The following is a 16074-nucleotide window of genomic DNA, read 5'->3' as shown; positions in this document are numbered from 1 at the left end:
CCAATCAGAGGCCGCGGTTCCAGGAGCTCGGTGGGCGGGGCGGGGCAAGCTACCTCCCACCTCCCAGCCTCTCGCAACGGCCGTCCGAGCCTCGCGGGCTTCCGCACGCCCCGCCCCACGACCAGGCGCGGCGGCTATTGGGCGGCGCACTCCTTGCAGTCGCCTCGGTTGCTGGGAGAGGGAGGGAGGGGGCGGGGCCTGAGGTGGGTCCTGGGGCCCGAGAGAAAGGCCGGGAGGCGAGGGCGGGCTGGGCGGATTTGACGAGAGCCGCGGCGGTTGGCGAAGCGGACGGGGCGCAGCCTCTCCGGTGCAAAGAGCAGTCCCCACTGACAGATCCCCTTCTTCCGGCCGCGCCACCCGGGAGGCGGATCCCCGGGGCCTGAGGAGGCTTCCTTGGCCCTGGACTCCCTCCCTCTCCTACGAGTCACCCGGGCGGCCTGGGAGGAGAAGGAGGAGAAGGAAGTCGTCGGGGGCGGCGGCGGGCAGAGAACCCGCTCGTCTTTTCCCGGCGGCGGCGGCGGCGGCGGGGGCAGGACAATGGAGGTGGCTGTAGAGAAGGCGGCGACGGCGGCCGCGGCGGCTTCGGCGGCGGCCGCCGGGGGGCCCTCGGCTCCGCCGAGCGGGGAGAACGAGGCCGAGAGTCGGCAGGGCCCCGACTCGGAGCGCGGAGGCGAGGCGGCCCGGCTCAACCTGTTGGACACTTGCGCCGTGTGCCACCAGAACATCCAGAGCCGGGCGCCCAAGCTGCTGCCCTGCCTGCACTCCTTCTGCCAGCGCTGCCTGCCCGCGCCCCAGCGCTACCTCATGCTGCCCGCCCCCATGCTGGGCTCGGCCGAGACCCCGCCGCCCGTCCCCGCCCCCGGCTCGCCGGTCAGCGGCTCCTCGCCGTTCGCTACCCAAGGTGAGAGGCGGGTGCGGGCGCGGTAGGGGGTGGAGAGCCCGGACAGGCCGGCGCCCTGGAGCGGCGCAGCGACCCGCTGTCATGTCGCCGCCGCCCGGGGTGCGCGGCGGGGGAGGGGCGAGGAGGGTCTGTGCTGCCGGCGGTGACATGGAGGGCCCGCGCGTTGTGCGTCGTACCGCGCGCCCCGCGAGCAACTTCCACCGGCGCTGTAGACTTGGCCGCGCTGCTGCTGCTGCTCCCCAGCATTCTCCCCCCGGGTGCATGGCCCATGCGACCCGCACTTATGAAAACCTCTGTTGGAGTCTGCTGTAGTATCTCGGGTCCTTTGACGACTGCATCTAGTTAACCGCTGCCCTCTGCCTCCCCAAAGCTTTGTCCAGGTCCATGTGATCCTAATCATCTCGTATGTACCCATGTTATTTGAGCTGGAGAGGGGGAGGGAGGGATAAAGATGAAGTGATGGTGACTTTCTTTGATGATTGATTACAGATCGGATGCCGTCTGTGTTTTGTCTTGCATGTTTTGGGTTATTTACCTTAATGAGCCCCCAGTTCTCTCCTCTCCGATGGGGACAAAGGAACTAAGAGACGGTGTTTTGTTGTCCTTCTCTTTCGGAGATTTTATTTTGAGACAGTAAATGGTAAAGAGAAACAGAACAAAGTGATTTGGGGTGCCGCATTTTCTTGTATTTTGTGGACAGCAGCTGGAAATGTTGAAGTTACTGTTCTCTTTGTGGTGTTTGTTACTGTATAATGAGACTTTTGACAGGTAGTTCCCATTGCTAACGTTAACAGGTTTGAAACACTTAAAGTAAGCACAGTAAATTGTTTCTAGTAGAATAATTGAGGTTTTAAATGTTTATATTGCAAATATTTGAGCACCTCCGTTTAAAAAATACAAAGTGGAAATAATTCGTTTTTAATATATACTGCCTTTTTTAAAGGGACTAGTTGATTTAGAGATAAAATGCAGATTAAACAGTTGAGCTAGGTCAAAGAACATATGAAATTGATGCTTTTAAATAGGTTGTAGTGTTAGATTCTTGATTTAATTATATGTTAGGAACAGTGTCTAGTTGAGAGAGACAGTTTTCCGTGGGTTTCTCTGTTTCTGCAGGTCTTACCAGGGGAGGTACTGACTGCCCTTTGTTTCTGTTTTTAAAGGATGTTTGTATAAGGAAGAGCCTTGGAAGGTAGAGATAGTGTCTTCCACCAGAGCAAAGAATAGCCATGCATGTGGTGCTGTATAATAAAGATAGATGTCACCTTCTGGAGTGAAAGGCAGGCATGCTTATTGCCCATCATAAAAGAAGAGAGTTCCCTAGGCTTAGGTTTCCTCTTCTGCAACACAACCCATTGCCTGTGCAAGCATCAGCTGCCCCTCTTCACCTTGCCAGGTGGGAACCGGGCCTCTGGAAACCAGTGCAAAAATGTTGACACTTTGGCTTATATTATTACTGGAAGTAACAAACTGCCCTTTGTATCTGACCCACAAGTCTCCTGTCTTCAACCAGCATCCGTGGAAGCTACTTTGTTAGCTTACAAGTAGGGTAAAATCTCGAATCCTTCACGCTGATTTGCTCTGCCATGGCCCACCTGTTGGAAAGTTAGTACAGGTGAAACTTAAATTTTAGTTCTTAATTTTTAGACACATTTAAGGGTTTCTTTTATTTATATTTTAAATGATCAAATGGGCCAGTAGCTAATTAGGAACTAAATTCTGCATAATTCTAGAATTAAGATGTATTGTGTGCCAGGCCATGACATTTAGATCTGAATGAATGAGAACGTGGGTAATAAAAGCTCTGATCCTCAACTCTGAGGCAAGTTTGCAATTATATAGAGTTCTCAAAATGTTCCAGTCTCCAAATATTTTTTACCTTTGTGTTTGTATTGTAAGCAAGAGTTCAGGAAAGCATTTAAATTGGAAGATAATGTTTTTGTTTTTATACTAAGAAAGAAGAAGCCTTTGTTAAATGATACTTTCACATACACCTCTAAAAAATAGTTAGGGCTATCTTCAATAGATTAAAAATACTATCCTGAGTCTTAATAACTTGAATATTTTCTCCCTGCCTCTCTCCTTGCAAACTTATTTTAATACTAGCTGTAACAAAAGTTTAGGCAATATATTTCAGAACTACACTTGACCCTTGAACAACACAGTTTGAACTGCAAGGGTGCACTTATACACAGATTTTTTTCAATAGCAAATACTAGAGTAGTACAAGATTTGCGGTGGGTTGAATCCAAGGATGCGGAACTGGTGATAGGGAGGGCCGACTGTAAGTTATATTCGAAATTTCAGCGGCGGAAGGGTCAGCACTCCTAACCCCAAACTTGTTCAAGAATCAACTGTAAATAAATAGGGTTCATTTGATTATCTCTGTTCTTCATTCTCCTAATGAACTTGTGGGTACAGGCATCATAGGTCAAACTACCTTCAGGAGCTAAGCAAGTAATTGAGATGGAGAACTATGAGCCTGGGGTAAAATAATAGGGAATGGTGGGGAGTGAAAGGAAAGGGGAGCAAACTGTACTTAGCTGCAGCACATTGTCCTGTGACAGTGCAGGGCCAGGGTTGGAGGATATTTTATTTATTTATTTTTTAACGAGAAGTCTGGAGTCTGGATTTTATGTCATGTTTTTCTAGTATTAGATATTGGCAAGTAATTAAAAATGCACACGCACACACGCGCGCACACACACAATGTAGACCCGTTCTGTAGGCCAAACAAAACAAGTTTTGTTGAAGCCACATGTGTTGCAATTATACTCTTAGATTTAGATAGGGGTTTTCAAATTTTAGCTCTACTAGAATCACCTGATATGCTTGTTGAGCATCTAGATTTCTAGGCCTCTCACCCCAGAGAGCCCAGTATGTCATAGTTTTAGAGTTCTAGAGTATAATCATAAACCCTAGTTTTTTGGGGGGTTTTTTGAGTTTTTTTTTAGCTCAAGCTGTATTATATTCCACAGTACAGTTGATCAAAGAGAATTCTTTAGAAAATTAAAAATTCAAGGTGTAGTGTTCTCCACAGTATCAGACCTAGTTTCCCTTTCTATTAAGTACTTTTTGCTGCTCCCTTTGTTATATCCTAAATGAACTTTATAGAAAGCAAGTCTTTTCTAACACGTATTTTTTACAAAAATCAACATAATGGTTTGACTGTTTTAAAGAAGAAACAAAGCTAATTTATAGCAACAAACATATAATTTGTAAATGCTTAGACACAATTACACTAGCCACCAAGCCTCCATTGAGAACGTTGGTTCAAACTTTTGTAAGGCTACCAGTTGGAAGGAATGAGGGTGAGTGACCACAAGCTAAAGTTGGTTTACTACCTCAGTCCCGACTTTCATTTTCTTAGTATGCAGTAATGTCCAGGAAAGAGGGAAGAGCTTAGAAAACATTTTCTTTAGGTACATATTGGTACATGAAGTCAGGAGACAAACTGATCTTGGAGAAATGTTACAACATTGTGCAATATTTTGTAGTGTGGATGTACCGTTCAGCCAAAGAGTAGCAAGCTCTAAGAGCTATTTTTAAAGAATACTGAGAGCACACTTTTGAAAGGGGTCAAGGGAGAGTAAAATGTGAGTCCATCAGTCCTCTTTATTAACTGGCAGTCTGTAAGATACAGCTATCAATTCTGGGAGCTGATTTCTTTTGGTTCTTGGAGAAAGGTATTAATCACGTTTCGAGTACAATATATAATGACAAAGGATTTAAGATTTAAGATCTGTATACAATATTCACCTGTTGATGGAAGTTACTGTTGATTTCAGTTTGGGGTTGTTATGAATAAAACAGTTATAAATACTTGTAGACAAGTCGTTATGTCAATATGTTTTCATTTCCTTGGGTAAATACTTAGAATTGGAATTCCTTGTTTGTGTCATAAGTGTATGTTTACCCTGGTGTACCATTTTGCATTCCCTCCAGCAGTGTATGAGAGTTCAAGTTAACGTCCTCACTAATTTGGGTGGTGTTAGTCTTTAATTTTAGCCGTTCTAACATGTTTGAAGAGGTATCTCATGATTTTAATTTTCATTTCCCCAATGAATAATAATGGGCATCTTTTCCTGTGCTTATTGGCTATTCTTACTTATTTTTGGTAAAATTTCAGTTTAAGGCTTTTGTAGATTTTTAAAACTAGATGATTTGGCCTGTTACTGAAAAGTAAAAATTCTTTATATATGTCCAGTTTCCTGGTGCTTGTCTACATACACATATTGCAGGTATTTTCTTCCACTCCTTTTGCTTGCTTGTTCATCTTCTTTTTCTTTTTTGTTTTTTTGCTGCACCATGCGGCATGTGGGATCTTAGTTCCCCGACCAGGGATCATACCTGCACCCCCTGCATTGGAAGTGTGGAGTCTTAACCACTGGGCCATCAGGGAAGTCCCTCATTTTCTTTTTCTTTTTTCTTTTAACTTTCTATTTTATTTTGGAGTATAGCCAATTAACAGTGTGATAGTTTCAGGTGCACAGCAAAGGGACTCAGCCATACATATGCACGTATCCATTCTCCCCCAAACTCCCCTCCCATCCAGGCCAAATAACATTGATAAGAATTCCCTGTGCTGTACAGTAGGTCCTTGTTGGTTATCCATTTTAAATATAGCAGTGTGTACATGTCCATCCTAAACTCCCTGACTATACCTTCTTATTGATGGTGTCTTTTGAAAAGCTGAAGTTTTAAATTTTATCTAGTTTATAATTTCTTTTTCTTTTATGGTTAGTGATTTTCGTGTTCTGACAATTCTGTGCCTACTCCAAGTTTACTTAGATTTTTCTCCTGTCTTTTCTTTCAGTACTTTTATAGCTTTAGCTTTTATATTTAGATCTGTAATATATTTTGGGTAATTTTTGTGCTAGTTAAAGGTTGAGGTTTATGTTTTTAACCGTATGTTAAAGCACCATTTTTTGAAAAGAATACTTTCCCCGTTATATTACTTTTGGCATTTTTGTAAAAAGTCAGTTGAACATATATGTATGGTTCTGTTTCTCTACTCTCTATTCTATTGATCTATTCGTTCAGTACTAATAATGTTTTTTTTATTTTTAATTTAGCTTTTTAGGCAGATTTTGAAATTGGACAATTTTGTTCTTTTTCAAAATTGTTTTGGCCCTTTAAAGTCATTGCATTTCTTTACAAGTTTTTAGAATCGAATTATCAATTTCTACACAAAAGTCTGCTATGATTTTGATTGGAATTGCATTGAATCTAGATAACAATTTGGGGAGAATGATCTTAATGATATTGACTGTTCCTATCCATGAACATGTTTTATTTCCCATTTATTTAGATCTTTAATTTCAGTACTCTTATAGTGGTCTTGGGCAATTTTTGTGAAGTTTATTCTAAAATATTTTATGATAATGTTCTTTAACAATATTGAAATTGGTGTTTTAAAATTTTTCATTTCCAATTACTTGTTGCTAATATATTGAAATACAATTGGCTTTTGTATATTGATTGTATGCTACTCTCTTGCTAAATTCAGTTATTAAATCTAGTAGTTTTTTGTAGATTCCTTAGGAATTTCTACATAGACTATCATGTTACTTGCAGGTAGTTGTTTCTTTTCATCCTTTATAATTTATGACATTTTCTTCCCTTATTGCACTAGCTAGGACTTCTGGTAGCATATTGAATAGAAGTTTAATTTCAATATTAAATGAGAGATGACATCCTTTTTCTTATTCCTGATCTTAGGGGTAAAACATTCAGTCATTCACCACTAGTATGTTAGCTTGTTTGTTTTTTATAAATGCCCATTATCAAAATTAAGAGGTTCCCTTCTATTCCAAGTGTACTGAAGGTTTTTTTTTTATCATGAATGAATGATAAATTTTGGTCAAATGCATTTTCTGTATCTATTAAAATGATCTATGGTTTTTCTCTTTTTTTTTCTTTTGCTGTGGTGAATTACATTGATTTTCAGATGTTAAACCAGTCTTGAATTCTTGGTGTATACCCCACTTGGTCATGATGTATTATCCTTTCTGTGTACTTCTGGATTTGAATTGCTAACACTTTAAGGGGTTTTGGGTTTTTTTTTTTTTTCCTTCATGGGGAACATTGGTGGTATGGTTTTCTTGTGTTTTTTTTTTTGTTTTTGTTTTGTTTTGTTTTGTGGTACGCAGGCCTCTCACTGTTGTGGCCTCTCCCGTTGCGGAGCACAGGCTCCAGATGCGCAGGCTCAGCGGCCATGGCTCACGGGCCCAGCCGCTCCGCGGCATGTGGGATCTTCCTGGACCGGGGCACGAACCCGTATCCCCTGCATCGGCAGGCGGACTCTCAACCACTGCGCCACCAGGGAAGCCCTTTCCTTGTGTTTTTATCTGATTTTGGTATCAAGGTAATACCTCAAAATGTGGTGTGAGGTGTTCCCTCCATCTCTATTTTCTGAAAGAGTTTTTGTAAAATTGCTATGAATGCTTCCTTAAATACTTGACAATTCACCAGTGAATCCACCTGGACTTGGAGTTTTCTTTACGGGGAACGTTTTGATTAGGAATTCAGTGTCTTTAATAGAGATAGGGCTCTCAGATTTTTTGTTTCTTCTCAAATCCATTTTGGTAAATTGTTTGAAGAAAATTATATGATTCAGCTAGTTTGTACATTTACTGGCATGAGTTTGTTCACAATATTCCCTTATCCTTTTAGTGTTTTCAGGAGTTGAATGATATCCCCTTTTGTTTCTATATGTAATTCATATTTATTCTTGGTTACTATTACTAAGGGTTTATCAACTAACTTTTGGCTTTGTTAATTTTATTTATTGTCTCTGCTTTAAAGGTACAGTTTTTTCTCTAAGCATGTGTTAGCCACCTCAGACAAATTTTGTGTTGTGTTTTTATTAACATTCCATTAAAAATTTTTTAAATTTCTCTTGTAATTTCTTCTATGACCAATGGGTTGCTTAGAAGTGTGTTAATTTATAGGCATATGGGGGATTTTCTAGATAGCTTATTTCATTGTAGTAAAAAAAATGCTCTGTAGGGTTTAAATCTTTTGAAGTTTATTGAGACATTTTATATTCTAGCATATCATCTATTTTGGTGAATGTGCACTTAAAGAATTTAAATTCTACAGTTGTTGGGAGTAGTGTTCTGTAAATGTCAATTAGGTCAAGTTGGTTGATAGTGTTGTAAAAAAAATTATATTTTTATTCTTTTTGTTGTTGCTAGGTTTGGTTTTTTGTTTGTTTTAAAGCTGTACATATTTTAAATTTATTTATTTATTTTAGGCAGCATTGGGTCTTTGTTGCTGCGTGCAGGCTTTCTCTAGTTGCAGCCAGCAGGGGCCACTCTTCATTGTGGTGCGTGGCTTCTCATTGCAGTGGCTTGTTGCAGAGCACGGGCTCTAGGCGCATGGGCTTCAGTAGCTGCGGCACACAGGCTCAGTAGTTGTGGTTCACGGGCTCTAGAGCGCAGGCTCAGTAGTTGTGGCGCATGGGCTTAATTGCTCTGCGGCATGTGGGATTTTCCCGGACCAGCACTTGAACCCATGTCCTCTGCATTGGCAGGCAGATTCTTAACCACTGCACCACCAGGGAAGTCCCTTTGTTGTTGTTTTTGTTTTTGTCTGCTTGTTCTATCAGTTATAGAAAGAAGAATGTTTAAGTCTTCAATCATGATTGTTGATTTCTCTCTTTATTCCTTTAATCCAGTTAGTTTCTGCTATAAGTATTTTGAAGCTTTGTCTTACTGATGAATTGCCTGCCCTTTTTAACACTACGAAATGTTCTTCTCTATCATTCATACTACTGTTTCATGACCTATGCATTGTCTTATATTAATTAGCTATCAGTTTTCTTATCTTTGTGTTTAAATTGTTTATTTTTCCATCCTTTTATTTTTAACCTTTATATTTAAAGTGTATCTCTTGTAGATAGTGTATGGTTTTGTCTTGCTTTTTTATCCAAGTTGTAAAATTTTGCTTTTAATTGTTTAATTCATTTACATTTTAAGTAATTTATTAGTATGGTCCAATTTAAGATTACCATCTTTTTATTTATTTTCTTTTTGTTCCTGCTGGGCCTCTAGTATCTTTGCTCCTCTCTCAATCCCTTAGCAGCTGCTCTCTGGTAGACTTCTGGTAAGTCTCACTCTGCACATGAGTGGTAGCCTTCAGCCAAGAATTTGGAGAAACCCTACATAGACTACTGGCACCCTTCCTCTGTGCAGTTCCCTTCTCTCCAGTGCTTATCTGTTTCACAGCCCCAAATTTCCCCTGGCTCCTAAGCTGTGTTCTCCTGAGCCTCTAGTTCCCTGTACCATGGTCAGGATATAGTTCCCAGGCAGACAATCAAGATATTATAGGGGCTCACTTCCTGAGTTTATTCTTCCCAGTTACATATAGTTATTCATGTCAGGCAAGCTTGTCTTGGTACTAGTTACTCTGTCCTGGTGAAAAGTTGATGTCCGAAGACCATTTTTTAATCACATTGCACTTTTTTCATATACTCAAATGTGGGTAATCAGCAAACTTTGGTTCTTAGATTCTTAGATTTGTCCCTTTAATTTTTCTTAGAGACCGCACCAATTTAAACTATCACCTAGATGCACACATCTCTCGTGTCTTCCTGTTACCTTGACCCCTTTCTCAAATTTTATGTGCATTTTCAAGTATGCACTAGACCAGTAGTCTCTAAAATGGGATGTGTGCTGCATTATGAAATAAAATTCTAGTGAGGTGAGGGAAAACATTAGAACTTATTTGCATAAATTAAGCTGGAAAGTACTTGATGTGTAGATTGTTGTGGTCACATGAATAAGCATGTTAACTGGCTACATTGCACATATTGTACACAAAGTATCCTGAGGGAGGAGTCAGGGCTGCTGCAAGTCCAAAAGTTACCTTTGTGTGAGTTAGAAATAAGTGTGGCGTATGTAGCCCCAGGGAATACATGGTTTAGCAGATGGAACAAGAATAATCCTCATTTGCCCTCTAAAATTAGGCAGTCCCTTGTGCTGTATCTGAATGGGTCTCCCCTCACCTACCCACCAAGTTTAATTGTGCTTAGAGCCCTGGAAGATTGGGACCTAGAACTAGGAATAAATCTTCTCATAAAAGAAAAAAACAAAAACAATACTATACACAGCTGCCCTGGAGGTGATGGGATTTCTCTACTGCAGACCCCGTTGTGTTTTTTTTTTCTCCCACAAATTGTAACACAATTTGGATAAGTAAGTTTATGGATTTTCACATCTATTTTTAACTAAAATGACAGTCAAAAGACTGAAGATCATGGTAGGCCATTACCAGGACCCTAGTGAAGTTAGGGTCTAATCTCCATTCCTAGAGAAGTTCCATATGGATGCCACTCAAAAAAGCCCCTCGGTTTCAACAGTCTGGAAAGTCCCTAAATTATAAGATGTAGGGCACATGTGCAATAGCCATAAAAAATGATCCCCCCCACATATCTATGGTCAATTAATATTCCACAAAAGAGTCAAGAATATACAGTGGAGAAAAAGTCTCTTCAATAATTGGTGCTGGGAAAACTGTACAGCTACATGTAAAAAAAATGAAATTAGAACATTCTCTAATGTCATATACAAAAATAAACTCAAAATGGATTAAAGACCTAAACATAAGACTGGATACTATAAAACTCCTAGAGGAAAACATAGGCAGAACACTCTGACATAAATCGTAGCAGTATTTTTTGGATCTATCTGCTAGAGTAATGGAAAAAAAGCAAAAATAAACAAATGGGATCTAATTAAACTTAAAAGCTTTTGCACAGCAAACGAAACCATAAACAAAATGAAAAGACGACCTACAGAATGGGAGAAAATATTTGCAAATGATGTGACCAACAAGGGATTAATTTCCAGAATACACAAACAGCTCATACAGCTCAATATCAAAAAAACAAACAACCTGATCAAAAAATAGGCAGAAGACCTAAATAGACATTTCTCCAAAGAAGACATACAGATGGCCAACAGGCACACGAAAAGATGCTCAACATCACTAATTGTCAGAGGAATGCAAATCAAAACCACCATGAGGAATCACCTCACACTGGTCAGAATGGCCATCATCAAAGAGTCTACAAATAATAAATGCTGCAGAGGGTGTGGAGAAAAGGGAATGCTCTTACACTGTTGGTGGGAATGTAAATTGGTACAGCCACTATAGAGAACAGTATGGAGGTTCCTTAGAAAACTAAAAAGAGTTTTACCATATGATCCAGCAATCCCACTCCTGGGCATATATCTGGAAAAGACGAAAACTCTTAATTTGAAAAGATACATGCACCCCAATGTTCATAGCAGCACTATTTACAATAGCCAAGACATGGAAGCAACCTAAGTGTCCATTGACAGATGACTGGATGAAGAAGATGTGGTACGTATATACAACCATGAAAAAGAATGAAATAATGCCATTTGCAGCAACATGGATGGACCTAGAGATTATCATACTAAGTAAGTCAGAGAAAGACAAATACCATATATCACTGATATGTGGAATCTAAAAAATGATACAAATGAACTTATTTACAAAACAGAAATAGACTCACAGACATAGAAAACAAACTTATGGTTACCAAAGGGGGAAAAGGTGGGGGGATAAATTAAGAGTTTGGGATTAACACATACACACTACTGTATGTAAACTAGATAAACAACAGTGTCCTACTGTATAGCACAAGGAACTATACTCAGTATCGTGTAATAACCTATAATGGAAAAGAATCTGAAAAAGAATATATATATATTTTATATACATATATAAAACACTGAATCACTTTGGTGTATACCTGAAACTAACACAACATTGTAAATCAACTATACTTCATTCATTTAAAAAAATTATAAATTCTTTAAAAAAAAAGTGATCCCAATTCTAATTAAAAGTGTAGAGATAGGGCTTCCCTGGTGGCGCAGTGGTTGAGAGTCCGCCTGCCGATGCAGGGGACACGGGTTCGTGCCCCGGTCCGGGAAGATCCCACATGCCGCGGAGCGACTGGGCCCGTGAGCCATGGCCGCTGGGCCTGCGCGTCCAGAGCCTGTGCTCTGCAACGGGAGAGGCCACAACAGTGAGAGGCCCGCGTACAGCAAAAAAAAAAAAAAAAAGTGTAGAGATAGTTCCATTTAAGTCTGTAATCAAGGTTGGGTACTGTTGGCTTGGTTCTTACCCAGTTTAGGAAAATACAGAAAACTGAGCCCAGAGAAATCAGGGCTGCTCATATTTAATGACTTTTTCAGTGTTTTGTAGGGGGATAGATACTTGCATTCTTGATACCTGAATATGCAGTCAATGGTGGGTTAGCAGGCAAGGAGATCCATGTTCTGTAGAAAGCTTGTAACCGTTGCTGCCTCATTTTGTGTTTAATTTTATCAGGTGTATGGAGTTGATGGAGTTGTGATTTTTCCCACCAGGCTTAAATTACTTGAATCTTTGAAGTCTCATAATTCAGCTGTGATAAAGATAATGCTAATTTTGCAAGCATAGCAGCATAAAATGGCAGAACTGATCCTTTATAGGCTCTTCATCAGTCTTGTTGTGAAGTTGACAGCAATGATTAACTAGGTCTAACAAGAATTGGGCCTAAAAGTTTCAAAATTAATAAGAAGACTCTTTGAAATTGATTGACATCCTCTATGTTAATGAACTGTGCCATAAGTGTATATGACATCTTGGACCATTAGCCAGTAACGGTATGAAGCTTTCATGATTAGCAATACATTTAAAAGCATTTATTTCATTCTTTAAAAATATATTTATGTGATTTACTATGTACAAGATACACTAGTACTTTAGCATATGTACATAATAAATATATATGTAGGGTGCATGTTCAAATATTTGTGTTTAAAACAACACGTGAACATATAAATATCAGCTGAATTGCCTCAGTGTTTTTGCATGTTTATCTAGTCTTTAAAAACATTTTTCAAATTCTCTTCTTTGAAGTTGCAAAACAACCCTATTCCTCAAAGAAATACCAGAAGATCTTTGATTATGGATAAATAGTCTCCCTGGGATCTCTTGACTATATATATCAGCATCAAGCATAACCAGGAAGAGAGCCTAAAGCACATGAGATTCTTAGTGTCTGTCTGTCTCTGTACTGGTATATGTTGATTTACGTTTCTTCCTGTCCTCATCAATCTTTTAGACTTGCTCTTCAAGTTCTCCCACTTCTCTGACCCTTCCTTTTTGGTCTCCTTGTTGTCTTCCCTCTGTTTCCTTCCCTTCTACTCTTGGAAAGTAGAGTGTAGAGATCACCTAGGACAAACCTTTAGGAATTTTTTTTTTTTTGGCTGCGTTGGGTCTTCGTTGCTGTGTGCAGGCATTCTCTAGTTGCGGCTAGTGGGGGCTACTCTTCGTTGCTGTGCACGGGCTTCTCATTGCAGTGGCTTCTCTTGTTGAGGAGCACGGGCTCTAGGCACGCGGGCTCAGTAGTTGTGGCTTGCAGGCCACAACTATTTTGGTAGAGAGATAGAAGGGAAAACCATATTGGGGTGGGTGGGAGGTAAAGAGATATAGATGGAAAAGTTTACCAACTCTGTTAAAAAACAAAACAAAACAAAAAAGTTTACTTCTGAAGGGAGGGAGGAAAGGGATAAGGCAGTACCTGGGGAGAAAAAAATAGGAGTTGAGGAATATTTCTTGTTTATTTTTTTGTGAATAGGAAAGGCTTAAGCATGTTTATATATATATATATATATATATATATATATATATATATATTTTTGGTACGCGGGCCCCTTACCGCTGCGGCCCCTCCCGCCGCGGAGCACAGGCTCCGGACACGCAGGCCCAGCGGCCACGGCCCACGGGCCCAGCCGCTCCGCGGCACGCAGGATCCTCCCGGACCGGGGCACAAACCCGTGTCCCCCGCATCGGCAGGCGGACTCCCAACCACTGCGCCACCAGGGAAGCCCTATTTATACAATTTTTAAAGGTCACTCTCCATTTACAGTTATTACAAAATATTGGCTATATTCCCTGTATTGTACAATACATCCTTGTAATACTATCTTACACCCAGTAGTTTGTACCTCCCACTTCCCTATCCCTATATTGTCCCCCACCCCAAGTGGTAACCACTAGTTTGTTCTCTGTATCTGTGAGTCTGCTTCTTTTTTGTTTTTTCACTAGTTTGTTGTATTTTTTTAGATTCCACATATAGGTGTTATCATACAGTATTTGCCTTTCTTTGTCTGACTTATTTCACTTAGAATAATGCCTTCCAAGTCCATCCATGATGCTGCCAGTGGCAAAATTTTGTCCTTTTTTATGGCTGACTAGTATTCCAGTGTGTGTGTGTGTGTGTGTGTGTGTGTGTGTGTGTGTGTGCACACACACACACATCTTCTTTATCCACTCATCTGTTGAAGGGCACTTAGGTTGTTTCTGTATCCTGGCGATTATAAATAATGCTGCTATAAACATTGGGGTGCATATATCTTTTTGAATTAGTGTTTTTGTTTTTTTCAGATATATACCCAGGAGTGGAATTGCTGGATCATATAGTAGATCTATTTTGGGATCCAGTCAAGTGAGCTATTGAATATACAGAAGAAGAGATTTGTGAGTTTGTGAGCTTCTGAGAAGACAGGGTAGGATTGATCCAAGGCATGGTGGAGAGATTAGTGACTGGATAGGAGAAGAAATGTTTTCTTTATTGTGAACAGGACAGAAGGCAAGAAAAGGCATAAATATAGAAGGTTTCTCTGTGTGTCCTCAAAGTGGGTGGCATTTCCCAGTAAAACGTAGTATGATTATAGATCATGTTTGCTGCTAGAGATCAGAATTTATAGTGATACCTGTATGCCTTCTCTGAAGCAGCAGAGTGTTTCAGGGTAGTGCTACTCAACGTGTGGTCCACAAACTGTTAACATGAGTCTGAAATGAAGCAAAGAGTTTGCCACAGGAAAGTCTGGGGGAGCTAGGACAGCCTGGTACCTGAGGTTCTTGGAAATATTCAGTGAAAAGAACAGAGCGCCATGCTGAGAAGAAACTGCTGCAAATAAACACAAGTTGACTAGGATAGGAATTTAGGGGTTAAGAAGAGAGAAGGTTCAGATACATGTGGGAAGGGGGACCAGAGGAGGCAGATTTCAGAAAATATTAGAGAAGTGGTTACACTAAGGTACCATAGGTTTGAATACTTTGTGGTAAAAATGTAAGAGGAAACCTTAGAACTCTGAATCTAGGAAACAACCTCTACATAGGAAACTTCTCTTATAAATACAGGAAAGTCCCTTGTTATGAATTATGGAATCTACTGTGGTTTTACACCATTCAAAGATATTACATAAGAAAAAAGGACAATAGCCCTCAATAATAGATCTAAAGAAATTGAGATAGCATTGTACCTAGGTCTTAAAGTAGGGATATAATGAAACCTATTTCTACAAATAAAACCGTATGTTATGTAAAAACAACATAAACCATAATTACAAAAGTTTAGAAATGAGTTGGCTGTGCTATAGGATGTCATGAAAAGAAAAACTGACAGTTAAGGAATAAAATTAGAAGTGTTTCAGAAATGAAAATAAACCAGAAAGTTCTTGAATGAATAGACACTCTAGAAACTACCATAAAAGAAGTAAAGGATGGGGGCTTCCTTGGTGGCGCAGTGGTTAAGAACTGCCAAAGCAGGGGACATGGGTTCAAGTCCTGGTCCGGGAAGATCCCACATGCCGTGGAGCAACTAAGCCTGTGCGCCACAACTACTGAGCCTGCGCTCTAGAGCTCGTGTGCCACGACTACTGAGCCTGCGTGCCGCAACTACTGAAGCCTGTGTGCCTAGAGCCCGTGCTCCGCAACAAGAGAAGCCACCGCAATGAGAAGCCCAGCACCGCAACAAAAAGTAGCCCCCGCTTACCTCAACCAGAGAAAGCCCGCACACAGCAACAAACACCCAACACAGCCAGAAATAAAAAGTAAAAGTAAATAAATTTTTTTTAAGAAGAAGGATGGAGGGCTTCCCTGGTGGCGCAGTGGTTGAGAGTCTGCCTGCCGATGCAGGGGACACGGGGTCGTGCCCCGGTTTGGGAAGATCCCACATGCCACGGAGTGGCTGGGCCCGTGAGCCATGGCCGCTGAGCCTGTGCATACGGAGCCTCTGCTCCGCAATGGCAGAGGACACAACAGTGAGAGGCCCGCGTACCGCAAAAAAAAAAAAAAGTAAA

The 16074-nt window shown here is 40.8% G+C and overlaps 1 protein-coding gene across 1 annotated transcript in view; it reads left to right on the top strand.

The window, feature by feature from the left end:
• Positions 1 to 348: 348 nt before the first annotated feature.
• The window catches only part of TRIM24 (tripartite motif containing 24), an 89638-nt gene continuing 73912 nt past the window's right edge, over positions 349 to 16074 (top strand). Inside the window, exon 1 of the mRNA XM_082661631.1 lies at positions 349 to 901. Within this exon, the coding sequence (XP_082517757.1) occupies positions 538 to 901 (364 nt within the window). The 5' untranslated portion in view covers positions 349 to 537. The remainder of the gene's footprint in view (positions 902 to 16074) is intronic.

The sequence above is a fragment of the Grampus griseus genome, assembly GCF_964374135.1.
Source record: "Grampus griseus genome assembly, chromosome: 9".
In the NCBI taxonomy this organism is placed as follows: domain Eukaryota; kingdom Metazoa; phylum Chordata; class Mammalia; order Artiodactyla; family Delphinidae; genus Grampus; species Grampus griseus.
The sequence above is the reverse complement of the archived record's forward strand: the minus strand, read 5'-3'. Positions and strand labels throughout refer to the sequence as shown.